Source organism: Mustela erminea, chromosome 18 (assembly GCF_009829155.1).
Source record: "Mustela erminea isolate mMusErm1 chromosome 18, mMusErm1.Pri, whole genome shotgun sequence".
NCBI lineage: Eukaryota > Metazoa > Chordata > Mammalia > Carnivora > Mustelidae > Mustela > Mustela erminea.
Window position 1 is genome coordinate 57,615,713 of NC_045631.1, and position 21,691 is coordinate 57,637,403.

General features: G+C 58.0%; 1 protein-coding gene across 7 annotated transcripts in view; it reads left to right on the forward strand.

Moving 5' to 3' along the window:
- Positions 1–21,691, forward strand: part of SEC14L1 (SEC14 like lipid binding 1) — a 75,291-nt gene that overhangs the window by 42,855 nt on the left and 10,745 nt on the right. For 5 of the 7 annotated variants that reach the window (XM_032320118.1, XM_032320119.1, XM_032320120.1 and 2 more), the window contains 9 exons: positions 205–394; positions 2,116–2,204; positions 3,168–3,238; positions 4,137–4,308; positions 4,628–4,762; positions 6,676–6,810; positions 8,845–9,096; positions 10,218–10,396; positions 10,585–10,686. In XM_032320118.1, the coding sequence (XP_032176009.1) occupies positions 205–394; positions 2,116–2,204; positions 3,168–3,238; positions 4,137–4,308; positions 4,628–4,762; positions 6,676–6,810; positions 8,845–9,096; positions 10,218–10,396; positions 10,585–10,686 (1,325 nt within the window). Of the gene's footprint in view, positions 1–204; positions 395–2,115; positions 2,205–3,167; positions 3,239–4,136; positions 4,309–4,627; positions 4,763–6,675; positions 6,811–8,844; positions 9,097–10,217; positions 10,397–10,584; positions 10,926–13,216; positions 14,211–21,691 lie in introns of those variants that run through there. The other 2 variants (XM_032320117.1, XM_032320121.1) reach the window with 2 other exon arrangements.

The window sequence follows — 21,691 nt, forward strand, 5'->3', positions numbered from 1 at the left end:
AGATTATTCTGATTAACGGTACCGATTTTCTAAAGCATTGAGGAAGGTTTTCTCTAGTAACGGTTAATTTTAAGTAGTGCGATAATGCAGCTCCCTCTGGTGAAAAGTGACAGTTTTAGAGTGTTATTCCCTTAGTAACTTGGTTTCTTTTTTTTCCCCTTAGCAACTTTTAACAGTGCTTAGAAACATCTTTCCTCTCACTAGATCCCGAAAGACGAGCATATTCTCCGGTTCCTACGTGCCCGGGACTTCAATATCGACAAAGCCAGAGAGATCCTGTGTCAGTCCTTGACTTGGCGAAAGCAGCACCAGGTGGACTACATTCTGGAGACCTGGAGCCCCCCGCAGGTCCTGCAGGACTACTACGCGGGGGGCTGGCACCACCACGACAAAGGTGGGCTGGGCGTCCTGGACGTGCTTCAAGGCCACACTGCGTGCGGTCGAAGGGGCCCGTCTCGGGAACAGAGTGGAGTCCATCCATACGTCTAGTCCCTCCACCCCGCCCCCTCGGAAGCCCCCCGAAGCCCCCCATAGAGCAGCAGGGGTGGGCGGTCTGCTCCTTCCCTCGGCTCGTGGCCCCTTGGCCACCAAGTTTCTTCACCTCCTCTTCTGACTTTGTTTTGACTCATTTAAAAAACTGGCATGTTGGAGGGCAGCGCTTTCAGGAGCAACAGTGCTAGTAAAGGAACGTTCACTAACTGCAGTCCCTACAAGACCTAGGACAGTATGTAGCCAGATTTTCTATATCAAAACAGTGAGGCACTTCAGCTGTGTTTTGGGCAGGAAGCAAAACACAAGCCAAGGAAGCGATGCCCCTAAAACGAAGGGTGGGTTAAGCCGAGCGCAGTTCTCTGGGATCGTGTTCCATGGCGCGCCTCGCAGGAAAGCCGGCGTTTGCCAGGGTCATGCTCACTCTTCGCTGGTTCGGAGCTGGACAGAACGGAATCGGGGTGTAGGGCAGGCACGCGGATGGCCCTGGAACTGCCCCCCCCCAGCAGATTCTTCCAAAACAGAGCGGCTCGGATTTGTCTGTTTTCCGGACCTCATCTTCTGTACTTTCCCAGATTAATTGTAGCTCTTTGTTTTTCCTAGCAACATACGTTTATTCTACTTGCCCACCCTTCAAAGATTAAAGTTTGGTAGTGAAACATTAACAAATGTATTTTATAAATACACCTTTTATAAATTTTATAAAGACACCTTTTATAAATCTTCCTTTCAACAAGATTTAGGAGCACAAAGACCTTTCTGTTTTAAGTAGAACAGATCTAGACCCAGGCCGAGTGATAAATACAAGGAAAATTTGGACTTCTTTGTCAAGATGACAGGGCTGACCCTCCAGTATCAGAAGACAAGTCGCAGTGGCTTGTCAGTAGCAGATGCCGTTCCTGGCCTTTCTGCCGCTCCCCTGTGGCACCGAGTGTCGGGAGTCCAGGCTCTAGAGACTCTGTGGACTCCAGGGGACACTGTGGCCACCGAGATCTTTCTCCCTCTGTGTCGCTAGCCCGTGAAGACAGAGCATTTGTATAAGTGAGGGGGTTCCTCTCGGGTTCCATCTGCTACACCTCTGGGCTGTAAACACGTAGAGCCAACGTGTGCTGCTTGGGGCGGATTTAAAAATGTCCTGGAAGTCCTCATTGGTCCTGATCCTGTGGGTGGGAATCAGCGGACGCTGGTTTTTTAAAAAAAGATCTAGAGGTTAACGTTTTGTTAACTCGTGAAATGAAAAAAAAAAAAAGTGTTTTCTTTAAGAAACAAAATTTTAAAATACTCCATTATCACAGAAAAAAGTTTCTGTGGATATTCGGAGGTGGACCCCCGCCGCCCCCCCGGCCCCCCGCACTGAAAGTCCGTTCTGCTCCGCCGTCTGGTGTTGAAGTGAGGAGGCCTAGCGGCCACCCCGTCAGTACCTGTCGCTAGAGCCAGATGAGAGGCTGAGATGGGACTGGTGTGTCTTATCCTGGGCACAGGGGCAGCGGCGGGGGCGCTCCTGCCCACACACAGCCAGCCGCGGCTTCTGAGTGGGAAGGCGGGCTCCTCGGTGAGGCTCCTAGGGTGGCCCCGTCAGCTTCTCTTCAGCAACGCGGCTGATGCTCCCTTGCCCTCCCCCTGCAGACGGGCGGCCGCTGTACGTGCTCCGGCTGGGGCAGATGGACACCAAGGGCCTCGTGCGAGCCCTCGGGGAGGAGGCTCTGCTGCGCTACGTAAGTGCCTGCTGGGCAGGTCGCCGCCCGCCCCCGCCAGCAGCGAGCTGACCTCACCGCGTTAGCGAGCACGGAGAGCGTCGCCGTTAGGCCAGTCGCTCATCTGTGAAGCATGAGGAGCAGCGTGGGGGACATTAGATGAGAGGGGCAGGGGGGGTCACAGTGGGAGGTGAACCACGAAAGACTGTGGACTCCGGGGAAAAAACGGGCTTTCGGGGGGGGGCGGCGGGGATGGGTGAGGCCGGTGATGGGTATCAAGGAGGGCGCGGGCTGCGTGGGGCACCGGGCGTTAGGCGCAGGCCGTGAGCCGTGGAACAGCACAGCAAAAACGAATCAAGTACTCTGCGGTGGCTGATGTAATAAAAATTGTAAAAACTGTATGTTTTCAAAGCAATGATAATTAAAACATAAAATTCCCATTTAAAAATAGGCCAATCTGTGAATATATTTTTAAAATTTCAAAAGAGGGCATGGAAGTTATAAAAATGTTTTTCATGGGGAAGCATCAACACAAAATCTGTAGAGCCACTCAAGACGACTTGAGTTTGGGGCCCTCTTGGTCCTACCCCTCCCCTCCCCTCCCGAGCTGTCTCTCAGGTCAAGCCTCTCGTAGTGTTTGCCCGGCGCTGCCTTACCCGCAGGTCTTCACATCTCTTACCTGCACGGTTATAAGTGCTTCCTCCTGCCCCCCGAGCCCCAGCCCCGGCCCCTTCAGCCCCCGCAGCGCGGGCAGTCACGAGGAGAAGGATGTGCTTAAGTGAAAACGAAACAACCGGGGGCGCCGGGGGGCTCAGTGGGTCAAGCGTCTGCCGTCGGCTCGGCCCATGGTCCCAGGGTCCTGGGATCGAGCCCTGCATCGGGCTCTCTGCTCAGCGGGCGGTGTGATTGTCACTTTGTTTCATAGCTTGACGCAGTGCTGTTACTTAGACTAATCGTGGGCTTTTGTGGCCATTTCACACGCAGGTTCTCTCCATAAACGAAGAAGGGCTGAGACGGTGTGAAGAAAATACAAAAGTCTTTGGTCGACCCATCAGGTAGATACTAATTTCGTTTTCCCTTCCAGCTTATTGAGAATGTGGGGTAAATATCTCTAGTTGACTTTGGGGCCCAAATCTGGTTTGATTTTTAGGCTTTTAGATTTCTAGAACCAAATCTAAATGGCTTCCCGTTGTCTGCAGTATTCCAGAAGGTGGGGAGACCGAAAGCCATACATGCAGTTGGGTCGGTTGGGAGGGGTGGGTGCTGGATTTTGGTATCTGTTGCCCTGAGTGAGGCACTGCTGTCCCCTCAGTCTGAGTGGGTCGGCCTGTCCGGTTTCCACGGGTCCTCGGGAGCCCCGGGCCGCAGGTCGGCTCTGTCTTAGCTGCGGGCTGCGAGGATCTGCATTTCTGAGCCGCACTTGTTGCTGCGGTGACCTGTTTGGGAAATGTGCGGTGGCGCGGGGGTGGACATAGGAAGGCCCAGCGGGGGACCTGGGAGGGTGGTGCCGCCTGGCAGGAGGGAGTCTCGAGTTCCTGTCCTGGCTGCAGCGTTGGCTCCAGTACGTCGTGTCTGCCAGGGCAGAGCTGCTGGCGCTTCAAGCATGCCGGGCGTCAGAAGCCAGACTCGTGGCCTGCTCGGTCTGTCGTGGCCCGGCGAGTTGGGCCCAGTGCATCGGGTGCCTTGTCTGCGGGGTTGCGCGTGGGTCCGGGTGGGTCCTCGCGGTGAGCGAGCCGCGGAGCTGCTGCTGCTCCGGGACGGGGCTCCCCCACGGGTCCGTGCGCTGTGGGCCTCGGGCTGGAAGCGCAGTTCCTGGCGCTTGATGTTTTAGAAACTGGTCTGGTTTTGGCAACGGCTCTAAACGGCGGTTTCGTACTGTCAAGAAGTTCGCTTAGGATGGGTCTTGCACGTGTGCGTGTCTAGTGCGTGGCTCACACATCTGCACCCCTACAGCTCGTGGACCTGCCTGGTGGACCTGGAGGGGCTCAACATGCGCCACCTGTGGAGACCCGGTGTCAAGGCCCTGCTGCGCATCATAGAGGTGGTGGAGGCCAACTACCCCGAGACGCTCGGCCGCCTCCTCATCCTGCGCGCTCCCCGCGTCTTCCCGGTCCTCTGGACGCTGGTGAGTGTGGCTGCGCCGCTGCCCAAGCCGGGAGCCACTTACGAGGCGCCTGGGCTGGCTTTCCTGTCCCTGTGTCTGTTCATCTTAACTAGTCAGGAAATAGCAAATGTGGAAACATACAGGCCCTCTCAAACCGCTGAAGGGGGGGAAGAGCTCCTGAGAGCCCTTTTGTCACGCAAATAGACGTTACGGAAAAAGTGGAAAAAGTGTGTCGGGCTCCCTGCCCGCCCCCCACTCATACTGTCGCAGGGTGATTTTAATCTTTGGAAATCACACAGCAGAGCGAAATGCCTGCACGGTCTTTTCTCATTACCTGCAGGTTAGTCCATTCATTGATGACAACACCAGAAGGAAATTCCTGATTTATGCAGGAAATGACTACCAGGGTCCCGGAGGCCTGCTGGACTACATCGATAAAGAGATCATTCCAGATTTCCTGAGCGGGGAGTGCATGGTATGTATCGGGGCAAGCCGCTCTGCGTTCGGCGGCTTTACGGGGGTGGGAAAGGTGGCTGTTGGTTGGTATAAACGATTTTCAGACTTACAGTTTGGATTATTGTTTTTTGTTCTGTTTTGTTTTTCTTTGTTTGGCTGACATTTCTCTGACCCAGGGCTAAACCACATAGACCCGTTTTGGTAATTGTTGGCAACATGTGTATTTCTTCATTGTTAAATATAATGAGAATTTGTTTTAGAGCCTAATGTAATTGCACCTTTATTCGCTCAGTTCTGTGCAGCTCAGACTCATAACTGTTCTGAGGAGCTGTGCATTTTATAAAAACACTTTGAAAAGCTCCACGTGGTTCTGCCAGATCACCCCCTTGACATTAAATAAGGGGGACATTTTGAAGGGGACACGTTAAGAGAACTACCTCTGTCATCTGGGGGCTTTGATTCGTGGCGTGGCTAGGCTATCGGGTGGCCACATCCGCCTCTCTGCCCTGGACTGTGATGAGGGTCCTTGAGCACCACAGCCGCCGGGGCGTGACCGACTCCCGTGAGGGTGAGGGAGACCGAAGGCTGCAGGGCCCAGGTGGCTTCCTCTGTTGACAGCTAAAGCCAGAGGGGAGCCTGGTTGTCCTCAGAGAAAGGATCTCTATCAGCCTATGGAAAATAAAGTTGTCCTTTTGAGAGGTGTACACACTAGCTTGGATACGTGTATTTAGCCAACAAACCGGGTTTTCAGGGGAGTCTTCGGGTTGGTTAGAGGAGTTTGGATTCAGCATTCAGGGCCTCGGTCCCGCGTCAGGAATGGCAGACATCGGCACAGCGCGGTGCGAGGGGCTGGGGAGCCTCAGGACCCTCCCTGACCGAGGGCCGGGAGATTAACCTAGGAGGTCAGCTGTGGAGAGACGCCCCCAGACGACTCACATTAGGAACAGTCCAGAAGTGGTTGGTCCTTCTGACTGTGAGCTGGAGCAGAGGGAGACCTCACTCACGGCGCGCCGGGCCGACTGTGACGCGCTGTGACGCGCTCCCCACGGTCAGAGTCGCCCTCGTCCGTGCAGGGGGCCAGGCTCTCCCGCTCCCTGCGGTCCGTCTGACAGAGGCTGCCTCTGGCTCACCGCCTCCCAGGCCGTGTAGGAGGTGCTGGGATTCTCTGAACCTCAGTGTTGAGTCACTAGATCAAGGTCAGCTAGGAAATACGTGAAGTACAGAGATTCTAATTAACCTAGCCCAGTGTAAGCGGACTCAGAAGAGGCTCTGCTTAATTACTTTCTGTCTCGTGTCGTGGACTGATCTGACTTGGGTTACACAACAAAGCTTTCGTCGTTGATTATATATTAGCGGTCAGAGTTTATAATAAACACCTGCCTGTAGTTGCTGAGAGTAAAGCTTTTTTTTAAAATATTTTCTTTATTTATTTGACAGAGATCACAAGTAGGCAGAGAGGCAGACAGAGAGAGAGGGGAGGAAGCAGGCTCCCTGCTGAGCAGAGAGCCCGATGTGGGGCTCCATCCTGTGACCCTGAGATCATGACCTGAGCCGAAGGCAGAGGCTTCACCCCCTGAGCCACCCAGGCGCCCCGATAACAAAACATTTCTTAGCATCGTGTTTTCTCTTTACAGTGCTGTGTAACTGCTTGTCATTTTTCCACGAAGCAGCGTTAGTAATGGAGTCCCGTACCTCTTACGTAGTAATGTAAATTCTCTGGGAAATTAGCGTCAGCCTGTACACGTAGATCTAAGAGGTTTTAAAAAGTCACGTTGCTCAGCCCGGAAGCTGGCGTTGGGACGGTGCCGGCGTGTTCCGTTCCCAAGCGGCCAGGGTCATTGCGCCTGCCGGGACATGGCCTGCCACAGAGCATTGGTTCTCAGAGGGCCCCTTCCGTGTGCACAGTGTTCACTGCTGTGTTTGTGTTTGCAGTGTGAGGTGCCCGAGGGCGGACTGGTCCCCAAGTCTCTGTACAGGACTGCGGAGGAGCTGGAGAACGAGGACCTCCGGCTCTGGACCGAGACCATCTACCAGTCTGCAAGCGTCTTCAAAGGAGCCCCGCACGAGGTGCGCCGTCCGCGCCGCGGGCCCGAAGGGCGGGGACCCACCCTGTCTCCCCAGGGACGTTCCGCAGCGCATCTTCCCAGCAAGAGCGCCTTCAGAAGCATCAAATGCTTTTTCTGGTCTTGGCCTTTAGGGTTTATTATTTTTTTTCCCAAACCTTTAGTTGGGGTGAAAGTCTGCGTTGAGGGACAGGCGTCTCTCGAGGGACCTGCGCCCAGAAGGCGGCGAGGCCTCCTGACCTCTGCTCTGCCAGGGACTCGCGGGCACGGGGCGGGTGGCTGGTGGGGGAGGCTTCCCTGTGGGACGCGGACTCTGCGCCTGAGGCCAGCTGACGACGCTGCAGGGCTGGTTTCGGTGTCTCTCTCTTCGTGACCGGGCTTCAGTTATTTCTGTTTGTGGAAGAATTTGCCCGTTTTTTGTAAGTTGGGCAGGGTCCGGAGAAGTAGCACTTCTCTGTTTTCCCTTCTTACGGCCACGTTAGGGGCGGAAGCAAGAGGACTGTGTGTCCGGCTGATGCTGTGTGTCCTGTGACGTGGCGGGCGGTCTGGGCTCTCAGGGCTCACACCGAGTGCCTTTCCTGAGCTCTGGGCGGCGCCGTTTGTGCCTCGGGGGTGGTTGCTCCGGACAGCGGTGCGGGGCCCCGAGCCAGGGCTCAGCGCGCCGGGGCCCTGCGCTCAGGCTGACCCCTTACTGCCACCTGCCATCCGTCCTTGCTGGTGTCTGTCCCGGCGCGGCTGCGTGTGGCGCAGGCAGCTGCTGTTGCTGTGTTCGAACAGGCAGGGGCAGATCCAGTCTGCCGCACGCGTGGGTTCGGTGGGGAAATCTCAGATTTTTCATGGCTGTGTCTTTTGAGGATTATTTCTGGTAATTCCGTATTCAGAGGCCTGGCGCGGGCGGAGTTCTTCTTTGTCTTAGGTAACTCGCTCTGTCTGTGGTCTGTGGTCTGTGGTAGGGAGCTCCCTGGCGGGGTCGGTTCTCCTGCGTCGTGGGGCATGTGGCAGGTGGAAGTTTTCTACGTCGGAATGCGAAGCCCTACTCTGGGGGTTAAGTAAAACACAAGTGAAGGCCATAAGAGCCCGGAAATAAGGGCTGAACTCTGTGTCCCCGCGGTGAAGGTCGGGGGGGTCCGCAAAGGGGACCACATCTGGGGAAAGCTTGGCCCCGGGGGAGCCACTGTGCTGCGGAAGGACCGTCACGGTGCCCAGACAGGACTGTCGTGCCCCGTGGAATCTGCTGTTTAGGGAGATCCTGAGGGGGTGGCTCTGTGCTGAGAAGCTGCAGTGGTAGAATCGCGGGGTCTGCCTGATGGGCACAGCGCCAGCCGGGTCGCCCTGGGAGGAGGGGGTGCCACCGCCTGAGCTCTCACCGCAGCGCTCAGTCCTCCCATTGTGCCCCCAGTAACGTGCTCAGGTCTGACTCTGATCAGTCCCTGCTGGGAACCTTGCCTGGGGCGCAGTGAGGAGGTTGGAGTTTGAGGTGGGCGCTCAGTCCCCACGGCCCTCCCCTGCCCCAGGCCACTTGGCGGGCCCTGGCTGCCACTGTTCCTTGTGAGTCTGTCCCTGCCCCTGCCTGGAGCGCTTCCTTCTGTTCCTTCTGTGCCCTTTACTCAGCTCCCACCTTCTCTGGGACGTCCTCGTGCTCCCCGGCCTAGAACAGTCCGTGGAACCACTTCTGAACCACCTTGAGTCACGTCTGCTCTGTGTTGTTACAGCATTTCTACGGCCGGGAGCCGGCATGTCGGTGCTAAGGGTCGTGCAGCGGGGAGTCTGGGCTGCGGGTGCAGCTGAGGGGGCCGCGGAGCTCGGCCTGTGCCATGGAGCAGGAGGGCTGGGAGGAGGGAGAGCAGGGGAGGCTGGGGGCAGCAGGTGGGCAGCACGGTGGGTGCGGGTGAAGAGACGGCTGATGGGCTGACGGGACAGGCCTCCCTCCCTCCTACGACACACACGGCTGGGCCCAGAAGCTCCCCGCAGAGACGAGCTTGCCACCGTGTCGGCCCGGGGCTCGGGGGCTCGTGCTGAACACACTCTCTGCTTCCAGATTCTCATTCAGATCGTGGATGCCTCTTCAGTGATCACTTGGGATTTTGACGTGTGCAAAGGAGACATCGTCTTCAACATCTACCACTCCAAGAGGTCGCCCCAGCCCCCCAAGAAGGACTCCCTGGGGGCGCACAGCATCACTTCCCCGGGAGGGAACAATGTGCAGCTGATAGACCGAGTCTGGCAGCTGGGCCGCGACTACAGCATGGTGGAGTCGCCTCTGATCTGCAGAGAAGGGGAGAGTGTGCAGGTAGGCCGTCCGAGGCCCTGCACAGCTCGGGGGTTTTGTCTTCTCAAGGGAGGGGTCTGCTGCCGCCTTGCCATCCTGCGTGGCTGGCGCTGTCGGTCTGCGGGAGCGCCTGTGGCTGTGTGCAGTGCTGGTTACGGTCACAGTGACCTGGGAAGCCCAGGAAGGCTCCGAAGACAGGGAGCTCAGACCTGAGCAAGGGTTCTGGGATGAATTCATGACTTTTAGCTCAAGTGCCTGAGTTTTCTTGAGAAGTTAATTTCACAGAAGCGACGTGGAAGGCAGGGAAAGCCGTTCTGTGCCCGTGGACAGCTGGGATCCAGCCTTCCTGGAGAGGACAGTCACCCTAAACAGCAGGGAGCCCAGCACGTGCTGGGGGAGGGGGAGCTGTCATCACTGAGCCCTCGCGTTCCTTTGGAAATGCTCTGTCAGCTCATTCTTCAAATTGTGGCCGGTCATGTTGAGTCCTTATGCAAAGAGCAGTGGTTCTCAGGTGCTCTGGCCTGTGTGATAGATGCATAATTCTGCTGCCTTTACAGTTCTCAGGGAGGAGCCTGTCAGTGGGGGGCCGAGAAGTAGAGGAAAAGAGAGTATTTTATTGGGTTTTAAAAATAGTAAACAGTTTAAGCTCCAGAATTAGTGAAAAAGATAAATTTTCAGAGGTTGACATTCTGCCCTAGATTGCATTCTGTTAGCCAGAATGCTCTAGTAAGATCATTGGAAGCCGGTCCGAGAGAGCACTGCTGGGTCAGATGATGTGTTTGGAGCCTCTGAAGGCCGCACGAGGGGTCCCTGCCCACGCTGCCTCATCGCATCCCACCAGCCCCTGCTGCTGCGGTGGCTTCCTTCCCCCGAAGCTGCAAGTCCTGGGGGTGGACAGACGCCCACCGGGAGTCCCTCCCCGAGGCCACGCAGCACCTGGGAGGGGCCTGGCCTAGGTCCCGCAGACCCCGAGTGGAACCAGCCTAGGAGCACGTAGTTGACTCTCCAGCCACTGGGCCAGCAGGCCGGCTGCGTCCAGCGTGCTCGTGCTCGGGGAGGGCTGCGGGCGGTGCGCGCTGGGGTTGGGGCCAGGCAGGGTCTCGGGAGGGAGTTCTCAGCCGGCGCCACCCGACTCGTTCCAGGGCTCGCACGTGACCAGGTGGCCGGGCTTCTACATCCTGCAGTGGAGGTTCCACAGCATGCCCGCGTGCGCCGCCACCAACCTGCCGCGGGTGGACGACGTGCTGGCCTCCCTGCAGGTGTCGTCCCACAAGTGCAAAGTGATGTACTACACCGAGGTGATCGGCTCCGAGGACTTCCGGTACGGGCTCCCCACGCCCGGCCCGCAGCAGCACAGGGGGTTGGGGGGTGGGGGCTCGGGGGACCCGTGGGCCAAGCCGGCAGGCAGTCGCGGTTCCGGGAGGGCCTGCCGCGTGAGTGCTGGGGGTGCCCCGCAGGGCAGCCTGCCGTGGGCTCCTCACACCTCTCCCCTCCCTGTGTTGTCCGCAGAGGCTCTATGACCAGCCTGGAGTCCAGCCACAGCGGGTTCTCCCAGCTGAGCGCCGCCACCACCTCCTCCAGCCAGTCTCAGTCCAGCTCCATGATTTCCAGGTAGTGCCGCGGCGCCCGTGCCCAGGGCGCGGAGGGGACAGCGCGCCTCCTCGGACAGCCCGCCGCGCCCCGCCACCCGCCCGGCGGCCACACTGTGCAGACTCCTCACCCTCTAGGTAGCAGATAGCTCTCCGGATGGCAGGCGTAGGCCTTGAGCCCAGACCGTCTCGACGGGTCATTTTAACTCGCACTCTTTAGCCATAGATTTTGTACACAGTGTGCGCAAAAGCAAACCAGAGCACAAGGGCTCTTTCGAAAGAAAAGTAGTTTGTATACAATTAAGAGGTTGACTTCGTCTCAAATGTTGATGCAAAAAATGTTTCCAGCCACCTCCACACCCTGTCCATTAGCGGATGAATTGCTGCACCATCCATCCGTCCTCCGGCGCTGGCCCTCCTTCCTACACGGAGCAGGAACTGCTGGCCTGTCCCTGCACCGCGTCACGGTGTTGCCCCCCGCTGTCCCTGGCACGGCCCGCGGCTCGAGGGACCCACCAGGCCCCTGTCCTCCGAGCAGCGCTGCTCCCATGGGGAGCGCTCGTGGACAGCCTGTGGGAGCAGCCCACTCGGGTCCCTTGGGCAGGTGCCCCGCTGTCCTGTGGTGGGTGCGGGTGGGGCCCGGGGCTCTCGGGGGCCCCCACAGCCACAGGAGAGCACCGCCACCATTAAACAGCTTCTCTTTCCTCCTTTCCACATCTTTTTGTACTTTCAGAGCAGGGTTTTTCTGTGTGTGAACTCGCGCGGGAGGGTCCTTTCCCTTTTCCTTCTGGTGTCGTTCTTACCGCAGATGCTCATCCTAAGCTCACTCGAGACTTGCGTGCCCTCTGCCTCCTCTTGGCTCGGTAGCATCAGGGCCCGCGTGGTTTTCCTAGTCACTAGAAGGCTGTTTTGGAGACTCAGTCGCGTTTGCTGTTTGAAGTTGTCCAGTGTCCGTCTGAGCTGATGAGTGTTCTCGCTGCGCGGCCGCCTCGGGAGAGCGAGGGGCTGACGGGGACCCCCTCCCGCATAGACGGAAACCGCCGGCGTGCGGGGCTGTGTCTGCATGTGCAGGCGTGGGGGGTGGGTGTGGCAGTGGTGGGGGATGCATGTGTGAGTGTGCCAGGCTTTGTGTGTGAGTGTGGCAGTGTGGGGGGGGCACGTGGGTGTGAGTGTGGCAGTGGGGGCACGTGTGTGGGGTGTGTGCGAGTGCGGCAGTGCGGGCACGTGTGCGAGTGTGGCAGTGGGGGGTTTTGGAGTGGGTGTCAGTGCGTGGGGGGCACACGTGTGTGTGGCTGGGGTGGAGGTGGGGTGTGGGGTGGACGTCGGGGGGTGTTGGTGAGAAATGGGGCGGGTGGAGAGTGGGGTCTAGTTATAAGGGAGTCTTCGTAGAAGCAGATCAGAATATGAGCTGGTTTGCCTTTTGTGTTCTGTTTTGGATTCCCAGTTCCCAAGCACGGTGTTCTCGTGTTGGTCTGTGTTTTTTTCAGCTTTTTATGGGAAAAGCAGGTCATTTGCGAATCTGTCTGGATGTTGCGTTGGGTTAGTGTTTGTGATAAGGATGTGATGTGTGGTGGTGGGTGTTACCGGAAGAGTTCGTGTTTTTAAAAGATACGAGCCCAAAGCCGCGTGGCTGTTAGCAGCAGGTGAGGCACGGAAGCCTGGGCCGCGTTGCTTCCCATCTGCTCCCGGGGCCTGCGGCGGGTGGCCACGGTGTGGACAAGTGTGTGGAGGGCGTGGGTGCCCCGTGGGTGAGCCCCAGCGGGCTCTGGAGGAGCGCCCAGGCGGTGAGGCCCGTGAGGCGCCCGCGCACCGAAGACGGGGCTTCTCCGTTGTTGCTGGCCTTCCCGGAGTTGTTCCCTTTGCTTGAAAAGATAGGTTCAGCACGGCACCTAAAGCCTTGTCTCCAGAAAGCACATTAGGGTTAGGTAGCGCCCCTGTGCTGCTTCTGATCAGTGCTTTCTGCTTCTGAATTGTAAGGACCTGAAGGTGGTGCCTTCCCTCTCTCTCTCCCTCTCTCTCTCTCTGTGTGTGTCTCAGACGGCGGTTTTGCTGACAGCTGCCAAGAACACGCTTCCCTCCACAGGCCAGCTCAGCCCAGGGATGTTTGTAGAACTGTCTGAGTCGCAGCCATCCCTCCCTCCCCCAGTCCGAAGACGTGTTGGTTTTAAGTTGACTCAGAAGTGGCCCTCTCTTGTCCCCAGAGAGTCGAACGCGTCTCTAAGAGTTCAAAGCACATCACTGCGCAGACGCCAGCAGGGTTGCTCACGAGTGACGGGCGCCTGCTTCTCCTCGGAGGGGACCCGGCCCTGCGTTTCTTCCTCTCCGCCTTGCTTCTGCACTAAGGGTTCTTTTGGTTTCCCCAATGTTACTAGTGTCTTAACTCACTTCTCTTCCTCAATCCATTATTTGCATATCAAATTCTGTAAATGTTTTGTAAACATATTACCTCACCTTTGGTAATACAATACTGATAGTCTTTAAAAGATTTTTTTACTGTTATCGATAATAAATGTGAACTGTTTAAAGACGAGCATGTCTCTTTCTTCCTGTGGGACGTGACGCCATAGCGTCCTTTGGAGAGTGGGACCCTCGGAGATGGGAGAGGTGGAGGACAGATCTGGATCCGGGGGCCTGGGTTCTAGAAGCTCCAGAGTGGAGCCCCACATGTGCGGGACCATTTGTAGCCGCGTGGGCGGTCCTGCAGACCGATGGCAGCTGTGAGCAGCCGGCCCGCAGATGCCACCCGGAGCCGACGGTTCGCTCGCTCCTGTGACAAGTGTTCCTTGGACTCTGTGAGCCCACACATGGCTGGTGGCAGGCTGCCCGAGACACTGTTTCTTCAGTAACGACACGGATCCTCGAATCACGTGGCTTCAGAAAAAAGAAAATGGACAGGTGTGGACCTTCGGGACCTGGGCCCCCTTGTCGCCAGCTGCTTGCCGGTTGTGTGTAGGGGTGGCAAGGCCAGAAGAGCCCGGGACAGACACCGTGCCGGCCTGCCTCCGTCGTCTGCTTTCCTGGTCAGGGTGCGTGGGAGCCGGCCGAGGGGACGGAGCAGGGGCGTGACGTGGCCGCATGTCCGTGACCGCACGTCCGTGGCCTCACGTGAGCGGTGCGTTTGCCAGCAGCCCAGGGAGGCGACCCGCGTCCTTCCCACCGCAGGGGCCCCCGCGGGCCTCCCACCGCAGCGTGTTGCTGGGGGGAGGGCAGGGCGCACAGCAGCCCCTCTCGGGCGCGGAGGCCTCTGCCGGCCCTTGGGTCGGTCCTGCGCCTGCCGGCCAGTGGGTGTCATTCGGGCTCTGACCGGGATGGCATGAGAAATGGGTGAGCCTGGGTGGCCTGCTGCTGTCTCTTGGCTGTCTCAGAGCGAGGCAACAAGTGGGGCGTCCTGAACAAAGGTCACAGTGTTCTGGGTCGCCGAACCTCCAATATGTAGTTCTGCTTAAACGCGTCACGTCCTTTTATACCTGAGCACAAGCGTCGGGCGCCTCTCAGGTCTCCGGTCTAGGCAGAGGTGATCTCAGTAAAATGTCATGACACACCAATGAATCTGTTTTATTTTATTTTAAAGATTTTATTTATGTGAGGGACAGCTAGTGAGCACAAGTAGGGACAGTGGCAGAGGGAGACAGAGAGAAGCACACCACCGGCCAAGTAGGGAGCCTGACACAGGACTCGATCCCAGAACTCCGGGATCGTGACCTGAGCCGAAGGCAGACGTTCGGCCTACTGAGCTGCCCAGGTGCCCCCCCCAGTGAATTGGGTTGGTTTGATGAAAGGGCTTCGGAAAGCAGCGTTTCTGGGAACAGGACCGCAGCAGCCGTCTGAACTGCGGGCTTAGAAAGGGTTAAAATGGCAACATTTGTTATTTATTTTCTACCACGACCCTCCCGCCCTGTATGGGCAGCATTCACTGCCCGACCAGTTGCTGAGACCCCTGCGCAAACCATGAGCATCGGCCCAGAGCAGCACAGTCCCGAGCCCCAGTGTTCATCAGCGTTTAGTCGTTTAGCGGGGGGGGGGGGACACAGGGGAGCGGGGCCCTGCAAGCCCTCCTCCTGGTGTGGAAGCCCGGGTCCCCGCGGCCGGTGTGCGCGGCGCAGCTATCGGTCCGTGGAGCTTCCAGTGCGGCCTGCGGGGCTCCCTGGGAAGGGCCCCACACTGAGGGAAACCCGCCAGGAGTGGGCTGAAAACTAGGGACAGGGCGGGACGGAGGGAGAGGAGGCTGAAGCGGCTCCGGCAGCCTCGAAGGGAGGGTTTTCTTGTGACCTTCCCCAGAACAGCAGGAGAGGGAGCTCTGGAGATCTCAGACGCTTTCTTGAATTCTGGAAGTTTACGATCCACTTTCACATAAAAATAAGCATCAGAAAAGCGTCCAAGTCAAGTCCATACGAAGCTGAGCGGGCGCAGAGCATCCTATAGACCAGGGAAGGCCAGAAAAATGCTCCTGCAAGAGAGACAAATGTCAAAGGTTTCCTCTGAAGGCACGATGTTGCGCTAGCGTCGGGGACACAGCTACCCACTCAACGGTTCTGTGCCTGCCTCCCGTGCTCGCCGCGGCCGGGGTGGCCGCTGCCTGGTGCAGGCCCTGTCGCCACGGCCTCATCGACATCCCCGGGCGGGGCCTCTCGTCTCTGGGACCGCCCCACTGCGTGACTGGAAGTCTGTCCCTCGTCACCCCCGCCCCTCTGGCAACCACCAGTCCTCTGGGTGTGCGTCTGCGTTTGTTTCTGTTTTTTTTTTTTAAGGAACTAAACGACATTAAGAGAATTGACAAGACAGGAAAGAATGCATTAGAAAAGCCCAGAAACGAAGTGACAAGAATTAGAAATGAATGAAATCACTTAAGAAATTCAGACAGAACTAGGACGCAGTGAAAAATGCAGCAGATAAGGCTCTAAGAGAAAAGCACAGAAGGGGAAAATCGTACAAATCAGGAAGGACGGAGGTGAAGGAACGTCCAAGGGGACACGGCTTGAAGGTGGGCGAAGCAGGACAGTACCGGGGGTCGCTTCGGCGAGACGGAGGCAGCTGGGCCGAAATCAGGCTTTCCAAAGGCTAGGCTTTACGGGGGAAGAAATAGAATAATTGGGATTTTTATTTTATTTTATTTTTTTTTAAAGATTTTATTTATTTATTTGACAGAGAGAGAGATCACAAATAGGCAGAGAGGCAGGCAGAGAGAGAGATGAGGAGAAGCAGGCTCCCTGCTGAGCAGAGAGCCCTATGCGGGACTCGATCCCAGGCCCCTGGGATCATGACCTGAGCCGAAGGTAGAGGCTTAACCCACTGAGCCACCCAGGCGCCCCGAATAATTGGGATTTTTAGGGGAAGAAAGGAAGCCGGGAAATTTCTAGCCAGCAGCACTGCTTGTGGGTGTCCGGGCGGTACGTTTGAGTCGGGGGGCTGCACCCCCTTGGGTCGGGCTGCCAGGGTGCGGGGGGGAGACCGCAGATGGGGGTTCAGGGCGCCTGGGTGGCTCAGTGGGTTAAAGCCTCTGCCTTCAGCTCAGGTCATGATCCCGGGGTCCTGGGAGTGTGTTGCCTGAAGGCCTGAGGCCAGCGAGCCCGCAGATGGGGTGGTACATGCTTGCTACCACTGTGTCTGAATCAGAAAACTATTTTTTAAAAAATATTTTATTTATTTATTTGACAAAGATCACAAGTACACAGAGGCAGGCAGAGAGAGAGGGAGAAGCAGGCTCCCCGCTGAGCAGAGAGCCCGATGTGGGGCTCGATCCCAGGACCCTGAGACCATGACCTGAGCCGAAGGCAGAGGCTTAACCCACTGAGCTACCCAGGTGCCCTGAATCAGACAACTTTTTAAAAGGGGCAGGAAACAGGGTCAACGTATGCGGAGGATTCTGTTCTTCGTCACCATATCAACCACGTCGTCCGCGTGGTTGATCCGGGAGTCTCGGCCAGTGATAAGGATGTGTCTGGCTGGGACCCGACCAGCGCAGTGAGAACCCCCAGATCCCCATGGTGTCTCGACAGCCCCGTGGGCGTGGGGCCATCGCGCAGCTCCTGGGCGTGAGTCATTGGTCCAACTCAGGCACTTCTGTGGCTCCGTGTTTTGTTTTAGAAAACAGGTTTGTGGGTGGTGGTATTTTCGGGTTAGGACTTCAGACAGGTAATTTGCCTTGAGCGGGAGTCACAGCGGCTCTCTTGCTGGGACTCGGGCTTTCTTTCCTTTGTCCTCGTCACCGGAGCCGTGGCTGGAGCAGCTGGGGACAGCAGCTCCCGTCTGATCTCGGGCTTGTGTGCGTGGGACAGCGAAACGGAGCCCTCTCCCTGGTGGCAGGGGACCGCACAGCTGTTCTCATGGTGTCAGGCTGGTCCTCGAGAGCCCTGCCCCTTGCCCGTGCTTCTCCAGTAGAAGCGGCCAGACTAGTGTCCTGCTCTGACCTTGCCTTAGGGTTTAAGAACTCCGTCTCCAGGACCCACGTTGACACCCACAGAGAAACAGTCACGAGCCTCGGGTATGCAAATCACTGGGAATCCGCGCACCAGCCCAACCGCCCTGTGTCCTATGACCCGTGAAGGACAGACAGCGTGGCTGTTTCTGGGAACCAGCGAGGGCAGGCGGTTCGTCTGCAGGGAGGAGGGCGCCCCCGGCTCCGGCTGTAGAGCAGTGTGGGTCTCCATGGACTTGAACCCCGTCTACACCCATGATCTGACAGTCCTGGTGCCACAGCCAGAGTCACACCCAAGGTCAGCCCCCAAGGGGAGCCTTGCCTTCCAGCCGGATGAAGCGCAGCGCCCTCCCGGCTCCTCAGGCCAGGGAAGGGCCTCCCCCGCTGCCACCTGGTGGCCTCATAGCAGACGTGCATTCTCCGTCCCCATGGGGGGTGGTGGCGACATCCTTTCTCCAGCTCTATCCTGCAAGTCAGGGCCGAGGCTGGACATTCTCCAGCCCTCATGGCTCCTGAAATCTCTCAGAAGGGAGCCGTAGTTCGTGGGTCAGTTTAGCTGGGCCGGGCGGTACCCATGTACTTGGTCAAATGCTATCGTGGGTGTTTCTGGGGATGTGCTTTTTCGGATGAGAGTAACAGTTAGATGGGTAGACTGACTGAAGCGGACTGCGCTCCCTAATGCAGGTGGGCCTTACCCCATCAGTTGAAGGCCCGAATAGAACAAAAGGCTGCCCCCTCCAAGGGAAGAGAGGATTCCTCCTGCCTAATGTCTTCAAACTGGGATATCAGCTAAACTTGCCTTTGGGCTAAAAACCTGCTGGCCTTTGGACCAGAAAACACCACGAAGCCCTCCAGTGTCCAGGTGCCGACTGCTGGTCTTGGGACTGGTCAGCCTCTCTAATCATGCGAGCCTATTCCCTACTTCAGATCTCCTTCTACGAATGCGTTCCCCTGACTCCTGCTCTCTGGAGAACCCCCACTAATACAGGAACTGTGCTCCACACCCCCAGAGTTGCAAAGCCTTTGACATTTACCGAAAAAGCTGGTTGGGGTGCCCTGAGTGGCTCAGTGGGTTAAGCCTCTGCTTTCGGCTCAGGTCATGATCCCAGGGTCCTGGGATCAAGCCCTGCATCGGGCTTTCTGCTCGGCAGGGAGCCTGCTTCCTCCTCTCTCTCTGCCTGCCTCTGCCTACTTGTGATCTCTGTCTGTCAAATAAATAAAATCTTAAAAAAAAAAAAAAAGCTGGTTAATCTGGAATCCTCTTTCTCTGGTTTATGTCTATGTGTTTTGGTTTGGGGTTTTTTTCTTTTTCCATCAATAGGCTTATTTTCTGAATGTAGAATAGAATCGTGGGCTGTTCAAGCGGAGGCGGGAAAGTCTAGAATGGTCTGTTTTCAGCTCTTGCAGCTTGGGGATGGTCAAGCCTGGAGGGGGGACAGGGCTGTGTCTGAGCAGGTGGCTACGAGTCCAGCAGGCTGGGGTACGCTGGGCAAGCCACTCAGCCTCCCCGAGCCCCACTTCTCACTGGGAAGGCCAAGTCCGGAGACCTCCATCTTGCTGCTGTCGCTCACTGTGAAATGGGAAGAGGCAGGCCCGTCTCGTCGGGGTCCCTGAAGACACAACAAGCAAATGACGATGAGACCGTGGTGTTCAATCCCAAGTGCTCTGCAAACACGGCGTGTTCCGTACAGTCCTGGTCTTGCTTAGGGCAAGGGTGCAGAGTTCCGTGCCCACGCCGAGGACACATCAGTGCCTGTGCCTTGCCTACCAGGGTCCTCTGGGAAGGGAGCACACTGGACATCGGGTGGAAGACGCACCCCTGAAGGAGACGCCAGGAGAAACAGCTTGCAGTTAGAAGCGAAATAAGAAAGCTTGACGGCCGGCTCTCTTCCTCTTCCCGAGAGGGAATGCGATGGCCGCAGGATGGCAGGGGGTCGTGGGGGCGAGCGTGTCCCCTGACTGCCCCTCTGCTCCGACGCCTGTGGAGTGGGACGGATGACTTGGTGGGTTGAACGTCTGTTGGAGCCAGGGGCTGTGGAGGGGGTCGCGGGCCCCTTCTGGCACCACCTCTTTCCCACGCGTCACCTCTGTCGGGGGCTCTCCCAGCCGGAAGGCAAGGGAGGCGCAGCTCCGGGGGCTCATGAGGTGGGATGTTTGCTGTTCTCGTGGGTCTGTGCCGTCAGGGCCCGGGACAGTGCCTGGCACGGGGCGGACGCCCCCAGAGCGTCAGGGCAGCGAACGTGGGAGGAGTAGACGTCCCGAGTGGGTTGGTCCTAAGGTGGGTGTGACCCAGCCTGGATTCCTTACAGACCCAGCATGGAGGGACTCATTGTTTTCTTCTTCTTTTAGAAGAAATTAAAGTTAAAACGTTTTTGTGGACCCCTAAAAGAATGGTGGACCCTGGGCCCTGCTCCTAGAGGCCGGAAAGCCTCTGCGGACTGCCTTGCCCCACCCAGAAGGAGGCCGGGGGAGGGACCCTCCCCACCGCGTGAATCCTGAGCCCCAACCGGCCCGCTGTCCCGGGACCCGCCTCGCAAGCTCTTCCTGCAGGGGTGTCGCTGCCCTCGCGTGCCCCCGGGGTTGGCGCTGGTGGGCGGGTGTGCTGGGTCTGTGCTGACGCTCTGCACGCCAGGACGGGCGCAGAGCTCCGCGCCCTTCGGAGATGTGTGGAAGGGACGTCCTGGTCGGTGCGCTCAGTCCTGGGAGCTGATGCTTCCTTGGGCCTGGGGGTTCTGGCCAGTCTGCGGGGTGCTTGCCCCTCGGGCCGCACTCACTGTCTGATGGCCCCCAGGTGGGATGTGCCGGCCGTCTGTTCACGCCAAGCCTCAGAGGAACACAGTATGCTCTGCTTCTAGAAGGCTCCATGGCCGTATGTTCAGAGACCCCTGGAGTTCTTTAGTGAGTCAGAGTCTCCTCCTAGCCCTTGGACGTGCCTACCTTAGCTTAGCTCGCAGAGGCTCAGAGCTGGGGGGTGTCGGGCATCGCGACAGCCCATGCCTGGCCGGGCCCACACCCTCTGCTCTGGAGAAGCATCTGGCAAAGGGGTCCCTGTGCTGGTGCCAGGGAGGCGCCTGGGGCTTGTGCCCAGCCGTACTGTTTCTGAGCTGCCCCGTGGCCCCTTGGGGGTCTTCCTCTCCATATCCTTCTGTCTCCAGCACGTCTCCTTATCTCCACTTTCCTGCCTAAGTACCACTCCCCATACGCCACAGAGTCTCCGGCTTCAGCCCTCCCGGTGGCCCCCAGCCTGAGGGGGGCGTGGACAGGGTACCTCGAAGCTAGGCAGAAAGGGCTGGCCAGGGAGAGCAGGCTCAGGATGGCGGCCGGTGCCCTCCCCGCCTGGTCCTGGGGGCGCCACGGGCAGACCTACGGGCCGGACCCTCACTTGTTCCCTTTCCTCATGGCTTCTGACTGGAAGCTTCTTCGTGAGGTTGGGGCGGGGGCTGGCTTGGTGGGATGACCACCCACCGTGTCCCGCTCCCAGGCCTCACGGCGGCTCGCGTGTGCCACCCCGCAGCGCCAGCTGCCAGAAGGCCCCCTGCTACCGGGCGAGTGGCCGCTGCCTGCACGTGGGAGTCCCAGCGGGTCCCTTTCCACTTCCAGCCATGAGCGGCCGCTGCCTCTATTACGTCCTGCTCGAAACCGCGAAGGTGATCTCCGTTCTCCTGTCCACTCGCAGGGTGACCTGTGCCGGGGGAGTGTAAGCGTCACGACGGACAGGGTGATGGGGTGCGATGGGGGTCGCCGTCCTCAGCTGGGTGAGCAGGAAAGGCCCCGCCCAAAGGTGAGGGAGCCAGCCTGGCAGATTTCCAGGGGAACGTTCTAGAACGAGAGAGGCGCTGACGCAGAGGCCGGGGGACAGGCACGTGTTCAGCAGGACGGCTGTGGCAGGGAAACGTCAGTCCACCAGGTGCCGGGACCGCCCATACCTTCAGGAGCCCACGAGGTTGCTCCGGCCAACAGACGATGTCCCCTCTGGCGGGGGCAGGGGACACACTTCCCCAGGTCAGCCTGGGTCGGTGTCACCTCGGGGTGTGGTGCTGCCTTGCGGAGCTGCCTGAGCCTCAGGGACCTCATGCGCGTGGGAGGGAATCGCCTCCGTGATGTCAGGGTTTGCGTCACCCCTGCGGGAAGGAGCTCGTCCTGACAGAGGGGTGAGGCCAGCGGTGGGGGTGGGGCGGCCAGGCCCCAAAGGCCCCGTGGGTCCCTCGAGGCCACCGGCTGGCGGCTCTAGCTCCGACTGTGCTGGGAGCGGCTGTCTTGTTTGTCACAGGGCTTGGGCTGTTTGCTTGTTTTCGAGGAGAAAATTTTAATCTGTGTGACGTCAGATTTCTCTTCCTTTCCTTGAGAGCGTCTGGGTTTTACATCCTGCTCGGAAGGGACCTCCCCATGTGAAATTCTCTTTCATTTTCTTCAGGTACTTCCATGGTTTTAGTTCTTTTACCTTCACACCCCTGACGCGTCCAATGTTGGTTCTGTGTGAGGAGCCATGTGAGGACTGGATTAGGCCTAATTGGTTCTCCAGACTTGGTAGCTGTAGAACAAAACTTACGTTCAGCTTTAAAAAAAAAAAAAAAAAATATATATATATATATATATATGATTTTATTTATCC